Source organism: Pseudonaja textilis, chromosome 1 (genome assembly GCF_049901715.1).
Source record: "Pseudonaja textilis isolate UNSWEBS1 chromosome 1, rPseTex1.2, whole genome shotgun sequence".
NCBI lineage: Eukaryota > Metazoa > Chordata > Lepidosauria > Squamata > Elapidae > Pseudonaja > Pseudonaja textilis.
The window spans coordinates 325,500,033-325,519,085 of NC_141990.1; the positions used below are offsets into that span (position 1 = coordinate 325,500,033).

At 37.2% G+C, this 19,053-nt stretch overlaps 2 protein-coding genes and 1 long non-coding RNA gene across 9 annotated transcripts in view; 1 reads left to right on the top strand and 2 right to left on the bottom strand.

Moving 5' to 3' along the window:
- Window positions 1–2,413, bottom strand: part of HOMER3 (homer scaffold protein 3) — a 49,442-nt gene extending 47,029 nt beyond the window's left edge. For 2 of the 7 annotated variants that reach the window (XM_087920655.1, XM_087920643.1), the window contains exons 1-2: window positions 2,175–2,308; window positions 1,585–1,789 (exon numbers count right to left, since the gene is read on the bottom strand). In XM_087920655.1, coding sequence (XP_087776781.1) covers window positions 1,585–1,589 — 5 coding nt within the window. In that variant the 5' untranslated portion in view covers window positions 1,590–1,789; window positions 2,175–2,308. Of the gene's footprint in view, window positions 1–1,584; window positions 1,799–2,174 lie in introns of those variants that run through there. The other 5 variants (XM_087920652.1, XM_087920668.1, XM_087920647.1 and 2 more) reach the window with 4 other exon arrangements.
- Window positions 2,414–2,589: 176 nt separating this feature from the next.
- On the top strand, window positions 2,590–15,266 carry LOC148128390 (uncharacterized). Its single transcript, XR_015740856.1, has 4 exons — window positions 2,590–2,622; window positions 4,918–5,048; window positions 11,988–12,048; window positions 14,548–15,266. It is a non-coding gene; the product is annotated as an uncharacterized LOC148128390 (long non-coding RNA).
- LOC113434978 (semaphorin-4E-like) overlaps window positions 10,153–19,053 on the bottom strand; it is a 38,850-nt gene continuing 29,949 nt past the window's right edge. Inside the window, exons 10-14 of the mRNA XM_026698461.2 lie at window positions 18,535–18,757; window positions 17,731–17,846; window positions 17,425–17,591; window positions 15,396–15,448; window positions 10,153–11,074 (exon numbers count right to left, since the gene is read on the bottom strand). Of these exons, the coding sequence (XP_026554246.2) occupies window positions 10,278–11,074; window positions 15,396–15,448; window positions 17,425–17,591; window positions 17,731–17,846; window positions 18,535–18,757 (1,356 nt within the window). The 3' untranslated portion in view covers window positions 10,153–10,277. The remainder of the gene's footprint in view (window positions 11,075–15,395; window positions 15,449–17,424; window positions 17,592–17,730; window positions 17,847–18,534; window positions 18,758–19,053) is intronic.

The window sequence follows — 19,053 nt, forward strand, 5'->3', positions numbered from 1 at the left end:
CCTTGTTCATTGACTAAGCTATTTCACTGAGTCTAATGTTAAGCCTGGGGTGATGGAGGAAGGGGAAAAATAATCCTGCCCTTGGGTCTAGTTCCACCTCTCCACTAGTCACAGATAAATAATAACAGGAAGCTGCTTCCTTTGTTCTGTTTGCTTCACCAGCACTTAGTTGATCCCTAAAGACATTCTGGTTGCTAGTACAAGTTTAATCAATCTCTTATCCATCTTACATCATTGCATACTATCAAGCTACATACCCACATAAAACATTTGAATCAAGCACAGGGTATCTTGTACCAATGAATTCCTGCAAGTTGTCAGCTTCATCCAATATTCAGCTTTGTAAGATCTTTACTTTCTCCACAGTAGTATGGAGATGGTGTATATTACAATGAAATATGTGTGTGTGTGTGTGTGTGTGTGTGTGTGTGTACATACATACATACTTACATACATACATACATATATTAGCATGCCATATATTATGTTGTTTTTAATAAACCTAGACAATATTACCTTCCCACTCTGGATTCTTACATCATTTATGTCTGCTTCTTCCTATCAAGTTGATTGCACCTCCATGTTTGCTTATCAATTGAAATGGGTCTCTCTCTCGCTCACACCCATAGGCTGCCCAAAGTATGTATGTTTGCAATTACAAGATTTACATGATTGTCCATTTTATGGGTTATAACTTATATACAACTACAACAATAAGGGTATAAAGAAATAACAAAAAACAGTATCCACTCCAAACCCAGCCCCCAACTCCAGTGCCCTAAAACATTTTTTAATTAAAAACAACAACACAGGGGTACATGTTCAGCCTTATCCTGTTTCAATGCCTGGGGCAAGCCAGATTTTTAAGGCTTTCTGGAAGGCTAGCAGGGCAGGGGCCTGCTGGAAATCAACAACTAGGTTCCTCAAACCAGATTCTGCACCTTTGAACTGGCTTTCGTGATCTATATTCAACCATTCAATAATAAATGGGACGGTTAGGAAGGACAGGGGCCACGCCAATAAAACTTACTTGCTGTCCACTTTGAGCATATGGGGTGGAGGAAAGAAGCTTGGATTGACAAACTCCACCCCTTTGTCAAATTGATGGACCCATGGAAGTATTGGTTGGTGACCAGGGTAATATGACTTACAGTATGCAGATAGATATTATATTTCATCAGGAATGAATGGGGGAGGGAGAGCTGATCATTCAGCAGCCACTTTAAAAGGGGACCATTTGTGTGCTGTGGTGAAAGAGAGTGGCAGTGTGAAATTGGGGGTGGGGGGAGAACAGAGTGTGCACCAGTATTAATTTAAAGTGGATACAGTCAAAAAACAAAATAAATGCCACCCTTTTAACATATAGGAAGATTTATATCACCACATTCCTCCTTTTCTTTTCATCATATTAAAACCCTGTATAGCAGGAAATTCACACTATCTCTTCCCCATCAATAAACTTTGTTGATTCATTTTTTTAAAAAACAGCAAAACTTTAAAAAAAAAACCCGCCCCCAACCCAGTAATGTCAAACTCTTTGATTTCTCTGCAAGCACCGTTAAGGTCAAAGATCGGTTTTCTCACCCCATTTTCTTCTGCTCGCCTGCCAGGGCCTCTTTTTTCAGTTGTTCCTTTGATCAAATCTCCACGTTGCCTTTTTTTTTTTTCCTCTCTCTCTCTCTCTCTGTTCACTCTTTCTCCGGATCCGGATACTCCTCAAATTTCCTCCGGAATTTCACTTTGGAAATCCATGACTTTGTGATGGAAAAGGCGAGGTTGGATTCTGGGGCTTGAAAGAAAGAGAGAGCATTACCACATGCGCATTCACACACATAAGCACACACACTTCTATACGTTCCCAAGGGTGTGGGGAGGGAAGAGAAGCATAAAGATGTGTGCAGCTGTTCCTTTCGCTCCAAAAAGCACTCCCTCCAAATCACCCTATAAGACCCCAGAGATAAGAACTTTCTTTCTCCAAAAAAAATCTCAGGTTCTCTTTCTTCCTCTCGAGTTGGAAAGCGGGTGGAAGCAGGAGATTGTCATCTTTTTGTTGTTCTTTCTGTGTTGGAAATATTTCTCGCTCTTTTCTAGCGCTTCAGGCAAGCCGATAGCTTTCTCTGCAGAGCTTTAAAACGAAACGGGGGGGAAATCATGTTAAAAATGGAACTGCTTACCCACTTTGTTCTTTTGTGCAGGGTAATGCCAGCAGCCTTTGTTCTCCTTTTTAAAATTTTTATTTAATTTTAATTTATCTTCCTTCATCTACAAACTCCGCTTCGTTTCTATCACATTTCTTCTGAGTTATTTCCAAAGGGGCGGGCGGGGGCGGGGAGGGTGGCTTCTTTGTTGGCTCTGTATTGCCATCTGCTGGAGGAAACCGGACTCCACAGCTTCTGCAGTCACGCCGGAGCCCTAGAATTAAAACCTTTTTAAACGTGTCAAATATCCGATTGACAGAGGAAAGTTGCTGTAAGATTAGAATTGGCCCTGGCCTGGCAGCTTTCACAATTAGAACTGAAGCCATTGTTTAAAAATCTATTATTAGGAATCATAGAATTGGAAGGGACCTTGGAGTCGGCTTATTTCAAGGTCCTAATGAACTTCTGCCTACAAACTTCTCAGGTAGGAAATCTAATGTGTTCTCCTGCACTTTATTCTGTAGAACAGCCCATAGGACCACAGAGTTCTTAATCTTTAATTAAAGTATTTAGTGTAATTAGAAACCATTAGTCTAGATTCAGTTTTCTAGAGCAGGAAAATGCAGATTTGATCCCCCCAGGTTCTTCAAATATCTGGCCAACTTTAGCAAACTAAATATATTTAACTTACTATAACTTTGCTCACAAAATGTAATCACCACAATCTTTACCATCATTTTAAACAGCACTATCCAGCCAGCTCAGGCACGTTCAACAAGATGGGTGGCGAATATAAATTTAATTAAATAAATGCATCGACTCTAGCATCCTGACTGATTGGTGTTTCCAGGAAGCTGGGAAGAATAAGAATCCATCCATACTGCTGATTTGTAGATAATGTATTTAATACAAAGTTGCATCTGAAATATGGAAGAACTGCTTTTGCTAAGATGAAAAACACAAGCGTTCTTCCGGAAACTATCTCTGCTCAACTATGGTACTTAGAAGGAAAAGACAAACCAGGACCAGATCAAGAAATGTCACTGTTTTGCCGGTTTCAGGTGTGGCTCAGTAGAAATAAAAGACGGAATCAAGATATTTGCCTCAATAAGCTTTATGCATTTATTCAGATGAATAAAGATGGCCCCTCAAAGCAAGAAGGAACCCTGAACACACTTTGACACTCATGTGTAGATGTTTGCTACATGGTCCACTTCTCCACCCAGAAGCACTGGCACACTCCACCCAGACAAGCTGGCATACTCCAGATAAGATAAAGAAGCACAGAAATAGTCATCCACCTCCCCTAGAGGTTATCCAAGGACATTGAGTGTCATCTCAGGGACATTAGGTGTTTCCTGAGGAACTTTCCATGACCTCAAAGGCCTGCAGAGGCAATGATGACATCAGTACATATGCTCCCTCAAGACTGTCAATGGAAACATTAGATTCCTGGTCAACATTGGTATGGAGATGGCCCATGCAGATACACATCTCTGTAAACAAAAGCCAACTTGCTATTACCTTGAAACAGGTGCTAGGACATCATTCTCCATCCATCGGAGGGCAACCATTAGGGCATATGGTTTGTTCTTTCAAAACCTTCTTTTGCATCTTATTCCATCTATTATGGCTGATGACTGAGGTGACCTGGCTTTTATTCCTGATCATGTAGCCTTGGCCCGGCCATATTCAAAGGCAATATATCAAGCTACAGTTCATGTTTTGTCTGGGACAAGAGTAACTGTTGCTTTTGTGGCTAGCTTGTAAGCTTTGTGGGATATCTGTTTATTGTTGGAAGATGCAGGAGATACCAGACAGACTGGACAGTTTTTACAGGTAAAGATTAAATTAGTGGCTATCATGATCATTAACAAAAGAGCTTGTCTATGGACAAGAACAAGATAATGAGGATGTAAAACATACATGGTAACTTCTTCCATAATTTGGTAAATGGCTTCACTACTGACTGGCTATTGTTGGAAACTAAATGTTGGAGCACATCAGCTTTCCCTAATTTTTCCTAAGGAAGAATTTAGGATGAGGAAAAATCTTTCCTAGTGTGTGGGATAATTCCATTATTTTCAAACAGTCTGACTTAATTACTTAATTACTAGGCCTTATGGGAGTTAGTAATTTGGAGAGCACCAGATTGGGGAAGATTCTTTGTTTTCATTTCAGTGGATACACCATAATCTCAAGCAGGCTATCAGTGAGCTAAGCCTTGCCTTGCCTTCAAGGAACATGGATTACAGTGAGTCCTGAACCCAACCTCCTGTTCAAGTAACAACATCTCAAAGACTGTGAGTCACAAGTCTCAGTGAGAACTTCATGTGGAAACTTGTGAACAGCTGAGTAATTAGTGCTCCAAATAAACTGCCCCTTCACATTTCCAACTGCAAGTCTCAAGGATGCCCTTTAGATGAATAAAACATGATATCCAAAGTGATCCCACCAACATTCATCTATTTCTGTTGACCCAATTAAAATAATCCGCCTTGCACCAGATAATTAGTTTCTAAAAAAGGCTGTCAATATTAGATAGCCGATTGCTAGCAAGTTGAGGATGCTGTCTGCTCTACTTTTCAAAATGTCCTTTGAATACTTAAAAGTTTAGCCTTCTGTTACCAGTGGTAATGAAAGGACAGTGAAAGTGAAGCTAAAGCAAGGAAAGGTCATGTCATTTAGATCCAAAGTAAACCCAAGATGTCATGACGTTCTTGGAATTTTTAACTGATGATACTTTTGAAAGGCATAACACCTACATTTCTCACTGTAGTTGCTAGAATGGCTAGTCTGCCAGAAGAACCAATGTTCAAAGATACCTTCTTCAAGAGATGCTCAACAGCCTGCCTGCTGAATCTCTGCTTTAAGCATATCTTCCTTCCAGTCAACCTTCATTTGGAAAAGGTAGATGATTCTGCTCTATTTCTGCATTAAGTACCATTAGTTCCCTCAGTTATTCCCAAAACAGAACTATGTGCTTTCAGAGAAGAGTGCCTCATGCACTCCTGGAAAAATCACTGGTCTGAGTTACTCGCTGCCAGTCACCAAATGGACAATTTTACTGCTTTTCACTATCTGGTTTAACTGGCTCAGTTCCTGGAACAAAATCACTGCTTCAAGAAAGAGATTATTTTTGCATATCTAAAGGAATCACTGTTTCTTCCACTTCAGGAGCTTGCTGAAAATCAGTGATTCAGAAATGTGAAAAGTGGCTTTTTCAAAGGGCAGATCATTCTTATACATTCTAAAATGAAATTTCCTATGCAAGAACAGTTGCTAGTTTTAATTAGTCAGAGTACTGGAAAGGAATCACTACAATGGCAGAGTGTCCTATGGACCAATGCAATTCTTGAAGTTTAGCAATAGAAATAGGTTATTTCTTTCCATTTATACAACAATGGAAAATACAATTCCATCTTTAAAACAAATGGTTTGTCTAGTGTGAACAGAAAATGCTGTTCCCAAAATCCTGGAATCCATACATAATACTTGTCAGTTTTAAATAGCTATACTAAGTTTAAGAATTAGAAATGAGATTTATAATTTGCCAAATGGATGGTGGCATTCTCCTACAGTAATCTGAAAATATGGGAAACAATAAATAAATAAATAGTTTTAATTCAGCGAGTTTACCTCATCACCTATATCAATGATTAGATAATCAATTTCTATAAAATATTTCATTAATGGTTTAATTGATTTATTGTTTTAATTGATTAGTGTGATTAGAGTGTTTAGTGCAAATAGTGTGATTACTGATTAGTTTAAAAGATCAAGATTCATGTAATTTAATTGATTAGTAAAAAATTAAATTTAGTGAATTTAATTGAACAGAGTGATTAATGATTAGTGTAATTAATTGATTAGGCTGATTGTTGCTTATGAAAATTATTTGACTAGAGAGATTACTGCAATTGATTGGTGTGATATTGGCTATATTCATTACCCAAAATTGTTCCATTAATTAATTTAACCAACGTACCATCTTAACAAACCTACCATGCCAAGAAAAAAATCCAGTCCCAAACCACAACCTAAAAAGAAAGTAATCCCCACTAATGAACCACAAGACTCCTGCACATGCCTTAAATGCTACAAAACTCTAAAGGATAATGAAAACTCCATCAAATGTTCTCTATGTAACAAATACGCTCATCATGACTGCTTGGGATTCCCCGAGCAAATGATTCAATACCTAGAATCATCCAATGAGTTTCCATATCTCTGCAAATCATGCAGACCCAAACTGGATCTGTTGGAAAGAGTTGATACCATTGAAACACGAATAACATCCCTTGACACCATAGTAGCATCCCTGGATGCCTTAAAAGAAAGATTATCCAACCTTGAAAAAAAAGACCCAACGCAAAAACCTGAACATCCAATAGCTACAAACCACATCTCTACCCAACAACCACAAACCAATCCACAACCCAATCCACAAAAAAACATAAGCCAGACAAATAATGATATCCCAATCCTCATCAGAGCTGTTGAGCGTGAATGGAAACATCCAAACGCCATCTTATTTGGTCTAGAGGACATCAATGATAATGATGACATCACAACTGTCTGAAACATCATCAGTGATTATCAAGCATCAACCATCTCCCCCAATGAAATACTTGACATTTCCCGCATTGGGCGAGAGCTCAAAAACAGAGACGCCTCTGTGGCCCCACGCTTCTGCAGGGTCATTTGCAAAAATGAATCAAGCAAATGTAAGTTCATTTACACTATAAATTCACTCGCCAAAACCAACACCAACCATAAGAACCTCTGTTGTCGCCCTGATCTAACCATACAGCAACATGCCCGCTCCCGTGTACTCCGCACTGAACTCAAAAAACGTCTAGACAATGGAGAGAAGGACCTGTACATTGACTGCCATGTTGACTGTATCAAAAGTAAGTCACACAACCCGCAACTCAGCTTTAACCTTCAACCACAACCCTACCTCAACCAATCCACCATCACCCAAGATTAGGCATGCATGCCCCTAACTACCTCAATTCCAATTACTGCTGGCCTTAAATGCAAGCTACTAAATACAAGAAACCTTGCGAATAAAATACCTGAATTTGTCCTCTTACTAAATATGGCTAAATTCGACATCATATTTGTCTGTGAAACATGGCTCAACGAATCTCTCCCTGACTCCATTACCACAGTAAGAGACTATCATGTTTACCGATCAGATCGTGAAATTCATAGAGGAGGTGGTATTGCTATCTTCTATAAAAAGTCCTTACATCTAAAAAACATCCAAGTTACCCAGGAGCTTGCTCTTCCTGAGACAATCATCTGTGAACTATCCTTAATATCACATTTCGATTCTTACTGTGTTACAGAGCACCTGATTATGACATCGAACATATAAACAAGCTAAATACACTACTAACATGGGCAACATCCTGCCCACACACTTTTATCTTTCTTGGTGACTTCAATCTACCTCATATTGACTGGACCCTAAATGAATGTACAACTGAACCCATACATGCAACCTTCTACAATGCTGTTACAAATCTAGGACTGGAACAACTAATAACCAACAACACAACAACTGCCTCAATCTCATCTTCTGCAATAGTTTGAATTTAATTTACGGAATACAAACTAAAGAACCCTTTTCCAGCAGTGACCACAATATGATTGACTTTTGTCTCAACATACGCCCACACAAAAATCATCACAATGACATAATCCACCATTATAACTTCAAAAAAGGCAACTATGATCTTATAGACAACGATCTCATCCCTTGATTGGCAATCTCTATTCACTGGATGCAATACTGTTGAAGACCATTACAACATATTTTTACTTGAAGTCAAAAGAGTCATCAAACTATATGTACCAACAACAACTCCCAAAACAAAAACAAAAAAAACAGATTATCCATAACAATAAGGAAACTTCAATCCAAAAAGAGATCACTCTGGCGGAAAAACAAATCTGGTCACATTGACAATTTCAAAAGCCGATACAAAAATGTATGCCACCAGATAAAGACTGAATGCACCAATTATCACATTAAACAAGAGGAAAACCGTCTAGGCACCAATTTCACCCACACTTTTTACAATTTTGTAAACTAAAAGACTCAAGGTCCATCCCACCCCTGATAGGACCTAATGGTAAAGACTGCAACGACAACACCATTAAAGCCAACATCTTTAACACATTCTTCAGCTCAGTATTTGTAAACAGCAATGGATCATGCCCAGTATTTCCTAGCCGAACCACAGAAAACTACAATGATCTAATACATATCGATTTTACAGAAGACAATGTTGAAAAAGCACTATGCAATCTAAATCCATCTCTATTGGACCACATAGAATATGTGGCTACTTCTTTAAAAAGCTATCCACTGCCATAGCCGAACCTCTAAGCATAATCTTTGAAAAATCTTTCAGGACCAGCTCCTTGCCTAACCTATGGTCACAAGCCATGGTCATCCCCATCTTCAAAAAGGGAGACCCCAACCTAGTTGAAAATTATAGACCAATCTCCTTATGCTGCGTCACCTGTAAAGTCACGGAATCAATTATTAATCAATCCATCATCCTCCACTTAGAGACAAACAACCTACTCTCCAATAAACAATTTGGTTTCAGGAAAAAACTATCCTGTAATCTGCAACTCTTATACTGCAAAAACATATGGACTACACAACTCAATCAGGGCAAAGCAATAGACGCAATCTACATCGACTTCTGTAAAGCCTTTGATTCAGTGGTACATGACAAACTACTCCTAAAACTAAAATCTTATGGTATCTCTGGACAACTGCATAACTGGATAGAAGCATTCCTGTCAAACAGACAACAAATGGTCAAAATTGGGAGTGTCCTATCAAATTCTGTACCTGAAAATAGTGGTGTCTCCCAAGGCAGTGTTCTAGGGCCAACTCTCTTCATACTCTACATAGATGATCTCTGTGATCATATTAAGAGCAACTGCATTCTTTTCGCTGATGATGTAAAGCTGTTCAATACCATAGACAATACTGCTACTCTTCAAAAAGATCTTGACTATGTATCAGAATGGTCAAACAAATGGCAACTTCAAATCTCAACAAATAAATGCTCTGTCTTACATATTGGCAAAAAGAAAATCAGAAAATAAAATACAAGCTGAATAGTCAAGACCTTGTTGATGATCCAAGCTCTGTAAAGGACCTTGGAATACTCATCTCTAATGATCTAAGTGCTAGAGCCCACTGCAACTACACAGCCAAAAAGGCATTAAGAGTTGTTAACCTAATCCTACATAGCTTTTTCTCTGGTAATATCACACTACTAACTAGAGCATACAAAACATTTGCTAGACCAATAGTCGAATACAGCTCATCAATCTGGAGCCCACATTATGTATCTGATATTAGCACAATTGAGAAAGTCCAGAAATATTTCACAAGAAGAGTTCTCCACTCCTCTACTCGTTGTAGAGTACCTTATGCCACCAGACTTGAAATTCTAGAACTAGAAAACCTTGAATTACGTCGTCTTCGGTCTGATTTAAGTATGGTATATAAAATCATACATTGCAATGTCCTACCTGTTAATGAATACTTCAGCTTCAACCATAACAACACAAGAGCACACAATAGATACAAACTCAAGGTTAACTGCACCAAACTTGATTGCAGGAAATATGACTTCAGCAACAGAGTGGTCAACGTCTGGAATACTCTACCCAACTCTGTAGTTTCTTCCCCAAACCCCAAAAACTTTAACCTTAGACTGTCTACTACTGACCTCACCCCTTTCCTAAGAGGTCTGTAGGGGGCGTGCATAAGCGCACCAACGTGCCTACCGTCCCTGTCCTATTGTTTCTTTTATTTTTCTTATATGTACCCATTTCATGTATTCATAACTATGTATATATTTATACCTATTATCTTGTAAGCAATTGACAAATCAAATAAATAAATATAAATAAATAAATAAATAAATAAATATGGAGGAAGAATGAGGCTTGATAAAAACTTTTTTCAAAAGATTTATTTTTCAGAACATTCTGAAAATGGCAGGAAGAAAATGGTAGTTCATGAAGAAATTGAACAACACTTAAAGAAAAAAAAAGAAAAAAGGCATTTCTTTACATACCAACTAGTTTGTGGGATCAAAGAAGTGTTGAACTTCTTCCCTTGGAGCAATCTTGCATTTCATGGTCTTTATCAGGAATTTTGGTTTCATCCATGACCAGACAATTTGAAGAACCACAGATTTTAGTGGAGTTAATGCTTGGCTTCATATCTATACTGCTATCCACTTTAGAGGAAGACATCAATGGGCTTGATTTGCCAGTAGAGATGGTCATTGTTTGTGAGGATGAGCTTGTCTGGGTAAGGTCTACTTGCTCCAGACTCATTTCTGGACTTGCTGATTCATCTGCTGATATTTTAGATATAGAGGTCCAAGGCAGAGAGATATGGCCTTTGTAAATATTCCAAGAAAGCAAAAGGAAGAAAAGGAGGGCAATGGTGGACCCCACAACTATCAGACTGAACAACAAACTTTGGATTATTCTGGATGGCAGTTGCCTTGGGTTCTCTGTCTCTGGGCCTGCCAAAGGTTTGCTTTTTGGACCTGCTATTTCAGAACACATCTGGTTTGACAAGTCACACTTAGGACCATAGAACATTTTCTCTGGCTGGGGCTGAAGTAGATAGATAGCCACTGTTACACGAAATGTTCTTCCATTGACTTTTTCAACAGACTGACATTCATAAACCCCAGTATCAGCAACTGTTACATTAAAGACAATTAATCCTTTTATATGGATGAGATATTTGGCCTCTTCTTCCAGCAAGCGGCTCTTGTTAAACATCCAGAGGAGGTTGGCTATGTTGGACAAAGGTTCACAGTTAAGATGAGGGCTGCTGCCAAGGGTGACAGGGTACCTTCTGATTTTCTTTTCTGAAAAGCAAGAAGGCTTATTGGTCAGTTTATAGCTTCCTGCCTAGGAACTGTGCCAACTATCTTCACTGTCTGTACTAACTGCCCATCATACAATCTGTATTGCCATTAATGGAAGGGGACATAACATACTGACATTTTAGGTACCGTAATAAATACAGTAAAAGATACTGATAAATTATACATAGAATAGGAGGGGGTTGGAGTAGAAGACCTCCAGGTCCCTTCCAACTCTTCTAATTCTAATTTTATTCTATTCTATTTGTTTACTAGAACAAAATGTGGGCATAAATAGAATAGAATACCTTTATAGATAGAATACCTTTATTGTCATTGCATTCCACGAATACAATGAAATTTGAAAGCAACTCCAGCACACTGCCCCAAACACCACATCACAATCATACAACAGAGTATTTAAAAATTAAAATAATTAAAATAATGATAATAATAATTAAAAACCTAGTCTAAAACCTATCTAAAACATTTAGTAAGTTAAATAGTTTTAAAATGCCACTATATACATAGGACTAAATCACAAATGCACTGTTTGATTCAAGACAATTATTGCCTTGGAAAAGAAACTGTTTCTCAGTCTAATAGTCCTCATTTTAAGACACCTATAATGTCTCCCTGACGGTAACAGTTTGAAGTATGAATGACCAGGATGAGAACTGTCTATGGAGATTTTTAGTGCTCTAGAGAGAGGTCTGGTCTTTGCAATCTCTTCCAAAGAAGAAAGAGAGCAACCAATGATTTTTTGTGCTGTGTTTATAACTCTCTGGAGCAACTTCTTATCCACTACAGAACACCCAGCATACCACACCGTTACACAGTATGCCAATATGTTCTCAATGGTAGAACGGTAAAAAGTAACCAGCAACTTCTCACCCAGACCACTCTTTTTCAGCAGCCTCAGAAAGTGCAGGCGCTGTTGGGCCTTCTTTGCAGTAGCCATAGTGTGGACTGACCAGGTAAGATTGTCAGAAATATGAGTTCCTAGAAATTTAAAACTATGAACTATAAATTATACATGTTAGTGATCCTGCAGAGAGGTATCCCATATGAAGGATCTCCTTACAAGTAAATACATTTAATTTTATCTAGTACTTGCCAGAGAAAGAATAAAAGAGGCTCTAGCTACCATTTGCCTCGGTATCATGTGCTTTGAAAGCACTGTTTAAAATGTGTTGCATGGTGCTTTGGGTTTTTTAAAAAATTAATGTGTTTTCAGCTTTTTAATATTTGCAATCTGATACCAGCTTCTCTCGGTGGCAACAGTACCAGGGATTTTGCTATAAGCCAATGTGCTGATTCTGCTGATGCTCACTTTCGTGTAGGAATTCCCTGGGTTCAGCCCAAGGTTAAAAATGAAGAAGAAGCACTTCAGAGAAAATGACTCCAAAAGAAAAAAGGAGTATGCCTGTCCCTATCTTCAATTGACTCCCCAAAGTCAAGACAATTTATATTCAAAAATAGCGTGCTTTTTTAATCAAATAATATTAAGCTTAGAGAAACAGCATTTTTAACCCACACACATACAAACTGCAAGACTTTCAGTGTTAACTCTGGGAAAATCGCAGTCATCCTCTGCTGGATTGAAAAGGAGATGAAAGCACTTAGACAAGCAGGCAACAACCCTCCTGAGTCTTTCAGTTAATTACTATCCTATATTCAGACCTACACCATGGTTATCTGTACTGCTGTTTTTAACAATGGATAAATGGTTGGACTAGAAGGACTTCCAGTTCTACTGTGTGCTATGAAATTATTGGGACAGGATGGCATAGTGCTCATGAGTGACAAGATAGAAAAATGTAGTTATGATCTTTATGTTGGAAAGAATTCAGGTCCAATTAAACAGTTCCATGGATCTGTAGAGAAACATTTATCCATATCTGCACAATGGGGAGAGGGAAAAACAGACCATTGTTGTAGTTACTATGGAGAAATACCATATTTGGAGGAGAGAGATTTTGCTGTTACACACCCACCTCTGACATTACTGTTGCCAGGCAAAGTCAAATAGCAGGGTGATCCCAATGCATTAGCATAACTCCAGATCTCTGCTGTAGTTTGTGCGTGTGCCTGCACATATTCAAGTTATATGAGAATATGGAATAGATATAAACCCATTAGTTGGACCCAAAAACACCTTTGTGGATATCCACTCAGGAAGCATATTAGAAGAGAAAAGGAGGCAAAGACATAGCAGGAATTATTGAGAAATCATCAAAGGGAATTTAAGATGAAATCAAGAGAGCAACTAATAGCAGAGGGCTATAGTTTTACCATTTATAATTATCAGAAAGATTCAAAATGAATAAAAAGGCTTAAGGTATAGAGCAAAGTAACGCAGAGTTTAAGGTACAACTGTGCACTGAACATACACATTTAATTGCTAAAAAGTATAAACTTTTATTGGAATTTGAAACAGGAAGAACAGATTAAAGACTGTATGATAAAGTTGACTAAGAATTCTGGTTATAACATACAGATGGATCAATGGCAAAAGGGTTGAAATTTACAATATGCTATGACCTTAAAGAGGATGTTTATAAATTAATATACTGTTGGTACATCACATCAGAGAAATTAACTAAAATGTATAAAGGTATTCCAAATGTATGTTGGAAATGTGAACAACATAAAGGGACATTCTATCATGCTTTGGTATACATTTAAAAAACTAAAAAATGATGCCTGGAGTCATGGAAGTTTATTTCAATATATGATTATTGCAGCGAGATTATTATATGAACAAAGATGAAAGATTCAACAATATTCACTATGGAGAAATGGTTTGTGAAATTGACAGATCTTGCTGAAATGGATACATTAACTTCTTTAATTAGAGAAAAGACAATATCTACATTTATTGATTGGAAACACAACTATGGTGTAAAAATGAAAAATGAACATATGATTTTGAAGATTAGATAGGATATATTACAAAAATAAGATCATGATGTAACTTTAGAAAGAGTTTAAAATATAATTGCTATGAAGAATATCAGAAGTTTGTATCCTTTTCTTCCTTTTTTATTTTTATTGTATTTTATTTTCTGGCATTTTTTGCTGTCTTTTATTTCTTCTTTTCTTCCTTATTTTATATTGGTTTGCTTTAATGTTTATTTTTTTAAAATGTTTAATAAAAATTTCAAATAAAAATATGCAAATGATGCCATCTCTTATGTCCTTACATATATTTGCAACACATTTATTGCATCAGATCACAATCTAAATACTTCCTTATATGAGATAGGCTTTTTTCCCCTTTAAAGCCATATTAGATTACTAATTTTTCTGTTTCTTCTCTACGTTTGATTATTTCAATGCATAAAAAGTAATATAGGCTGTCCTCATTTAGCAACCCCAATCGAGACTGTCAATGTGGTCATTAGGCAAAGTGATTACTAAATGAAACCGTGACTATGCTTATGATCTTACCCCAGCTTTTCATTGCTTCACAGAGCTACGAAGATTATAGATGTGAAGATTGGACATAAAATTACTTTATTCAGTTATTGTTGTAACTGAAAGTTGCTAAATGAGGCAGTTGTTAAACAACAAGTTGCTAAATTACTAGCTGTAATTAAACATTTAATTCATCTAATTTTGTCTAAAGAACTTTTCTCCCAATTAATGATATATAACAATCATTTTTATTAGTTGCGCTCCCAATCTCTTTGTAAAAGTTAGAGTATTCTGTTGTTTTTTTCAGGCTCATTATGTGGCATCCTGACAATGATTGAATGTACACAGATATATTAAAAAATTGGATAGAGGGCATATTATCAAGAGGGTTCTTGATAATATGCCCTCTAATGCAAAAAACATTATATAGCTGAATCTGAGAGTGATCAATTTAATTTTTTCATAGTATATTAGAATGATGTTACATTCTAGACATCATGGAAAATATAAATGGCAGCTTTCAGATTAGCATGAACTAGAGTACTAATAAAGTATTTGTTTAAGGGAAAGTGCATATGGCAGTTGTCAGCAGTGGATCCTAACTAGATACTAAACGCCCAGAAACTGCCCAAGGTTATGGAGAAACAGCTACCAATGTGTCCTTTAGCTTTGGGTGAAATTGGTTTAAAGAATGAAATTACCTATACTGCAAAAGAAATAAATCTACCCTAAGCGATTGAACTGAGTAAATGAGGATGGATTATAGCATTTAATGTTAAATGATTCACCTAAACTTGGAATACTTGTATGGTGTAATTTATTATATCAATGATTTTGTAACTAAACAATAATTGCTGTTTAGAAAATATATGTTGCCTTATTTTTTTAAAAAAAAATTCCCTACCTACTTCAGGACACCTGTTGATATCACCATTCCTGATGCTCTGGATTAGATCTCTTGATAAAATAAGAAAGAAAAAAAAACTACTTCATAAAGATATTCAAAAACATTCAAAGTGGACAGAAATCTTCTCTTAAAAATCTACTTTCAGCCTTGAAATGCAAAGAAGGAAGTCTGAGAATAGCAATCAGAAACACTTCTACAAAGAGAGACTAAGAAGAATTTTCTTCAATGGCATAAACTACATAGAAGATGGAATATACCACTTGCAGCTGTGGGCACTTCTGTATGTGTTTCACCTTACACCTATCCTAGTTTTTCTACTGAGCAACCAATGCCAATCCCGTTTCCTCGGCATTTCCCTCTCCCTGCAGCTGACAAGCTACCTTATTGCCTCAAACTCATACACTGGGCTTCAATGTTGAAGTCTCATCATAAACACCGGGTATGAAAATGATTTTAGTCCCTCCTCACTAACCAGTTGGACAATGAGGGTGATCATTGCTAGTGAATGCTTGCAATGGCAGCAACAGGGATAACCATGGATACCACTCATGCAACTTTGTCAAAAAGTGCCTAATCATTCAAGTCATATCATATCTGAGTGTTGATTGGGAGGTGATCAAGGCATAATTTACAGTGAATAAAACCTCCTGAGTCCTGACTCAGGAAAACCTGTACTATACCAGATGGATCTGTGCAAAGACTTCCCTAGTCAGGGCTTTCATCTGTTTTTCTTAAGGATGAGTGTGAGTCTAGTTCAGAGAACCCAGATATTACAAACCAGCTCTGCATAGGAAAGTATAAATCCAGATTGGGGGGGCAGTGGGGGAGAGGGAGGATGAAATATCTTGGGTTTCTGTCTTCAAAGCTCCCAATTTTGTTGGGATTAAGTCTATACCTTTTTGTCCCCCACCAAACCCTCACAATCTCCCAGACATATTTTAAGGCTTGTTTGCACAATACGCCAACTATGGTTATGGATAGATTGACGCAATTCTGTATCATAAAATAACCCGGCATTAAAGGATAAAAGAACTGATCTCAGTCCTAAGGAGTATGCAAACAAGTGAATCAAACCTTTATTATGGTTAAAGACCAGCATAATGCTTGCAATCTAAACATTGCCAAGCAACATAGGTTGTGTTGAAATTCTCTTAACCTCCTATCCTTTTCAGGGACTTATTCATCAGTGTAAAATATACTCTTTTCAAAGAGGAAACATTAACAGAATAACAGTTGGAAACAATCTTGGAGGTCTTCTAGTCCAACTCTCCTCAAGTAGGAGATGGTTGTCCAATCTCTTCTTAAAAACCTCCAACGTTAGAGCATTCACAACTTTTGGATGCAAGCTTTTCCACGGATTGTTTGTCAGGAAATTTCTCCTTAGTTCTAGGTTGTTTGCTTCTCGCCTTGATTTATCCTTGATTCGTTGTATCAGTGAAGTATTTTGTGAATTGGGAAGGATTATGAAGCTCCTTAGCTATTCTGCCCTGTCCTTAGCAGGACCCAGAGGCTCTAATAAAACTCATTTTTTCATGGTCATATGCTATACTGATTCCCCATTCCAAAAGCAGATGGAGGAAAGCATTCATTTAGTCATCTAAAAAATTAAACTTGTGGTTCCCCTACTCCAGAATTCTTTCCTACAATAAAACTTGAAAAGGCCTGGGATTCAATAGAAACACCACTTCCACTGGGGAAAAAAAAGTTAGAATCCTCAGTATACAAAGGCTGGCTAATGCTTCATCTCCTCTCCATTGCAAATAGCTCCTCAGTAATTAGCTAGGGGAAAAATACCTACAGGGAGGTAGCTTCACCGCTTCCTGAAGAAACATGAACAAGTTCACCAAAAATAGAGGTAGCAAAACAGACAGTGCTGGGCAGTGTCTTTGATTTGTTTTATTCTGTTGCAAGCTGATTCAGACAAAGCTTCAAAGCAAACAAAAGATTAAAAATGTAGAGCAATAATGTACACACTTTAAAATCTGAATCAAGTCTCATCACTTGCTCCATTGATTATATTACTCACTGTGAATTCTCAAGGTATTTAGCCAGGAGGATACAATTGTGAAGAGAGAGGGACCATGCACAGTAAGGATCCCTTGCCAAGATACAATCAAAGCATTGTTTATACCAGCTGCAAATTGCAACAGGGAGCTGTACTAGCTGGGAAGGAGAACTGGCATACAACAGGCCCTGGAAAGACAGCACTAAACAGTTAACTTTTTCCCTAAATGATATTAAAAACCATTAAAATAGATAAATCCAAAAGTAGACAATGGAATGAAACAGAAGGAAAGGGTGTTTTGCTGAATAGACCAGGACAATGTTGTACCTTTAGAGAAGCTAGCTTGAGTATCTGTACAGGCTCTGCTGAAGGGAACAGCTGTATTTCTTCCAAAATAATTATTTCTCCATGGCAATTGAGAGTTTTATGCAAATAGCCCTTATCTGTATAAAATAAAACACAGAGTTAAATCTTAGTTGCTTTATGCTTTATAGATGTATTAGAAACACATAACCCAAATTGTACTTCTTTAATATCAGAGCTTAGTTATTTTGCCTGGCTAGTCAATAAATTGGAATAAATCAAACTTGGTAACAAATTTGTAATCACTGAAATAGCAAAATTCAAACATTCAAGTTTCTCAGATCCTCATGAGAGTATAAATAGATGTTAATCCTGCAAGTATAGTAGTCCAAACAAAGAGAACAAAGGTTAGATTAACAAAATCATGTAAGACTGAAATTTCCCCCATCCTTTCTTTTTCCTCTCTGGAAAACTAGAGGGATCTTTTCTGACACCATCTCCATTTCCATAGGCTAAGATACCATTTACATCCTATTGTCTGTGGCTCTCCTTTCTGTCTCCCAAGGTCATTCTCACATACCATTACAACAGGTTCTACTGGAAAATACATTATGGGGAGCAAAGACTTGATCTATATATTCTATAAGATATCACTAGGATACCAAAAATATGTTATGGGTATGATGTGCTAGTATAGAGGTAGACTAGAGCTGTTATTTGCTTCTCCTTGCTTTAAAACATCTAAAAGTTCATCTATCTTTTTAAAACTTAAAAGACAGCATTTTAAAAAAAGTATATACTTCGGAAACAGCATAATAAGTGCTTTACCTGTCCCTAGGAAAAAGATGTCATATGTGACATTATCCAAGTCAGTGGTTTGGCTTATTATGAGTTGTGTATACTTAGTACCCCTTTTCAGGAAAACAGGCTGAAGACCAACTGAGTTCACAATACTGTCCATTAAAGGGTGGTCTCGGACAAACTGGAGGACTTTGTCTGGCAAGTCAAGTGAAGAGGTGTACCCCAAGTGTAGAGCAGAAACATCGGCACACTGTAAAATATTGAACTAGTGAGTTATGCATTCTGTTTATTTAGAAAATCAGCTTTTACTACTTACCAAGGGGAGATATAGATAAGTTATGTAATAGACACTTGATAGCTTAACACATGGTACAGTCTGGGTTCAGTCAAGGAGTTGAGTTCAGTGTAATTACCACATATTATCCAATAATATTTGTAAATTCTTAAATATTTAAAACAGTTTTGTGCTATAATGTCATTTTTGTCAAAGAATACATATATACTACTGTATAACCTATACATATTTTGTAAGATCTCTGCCTATAG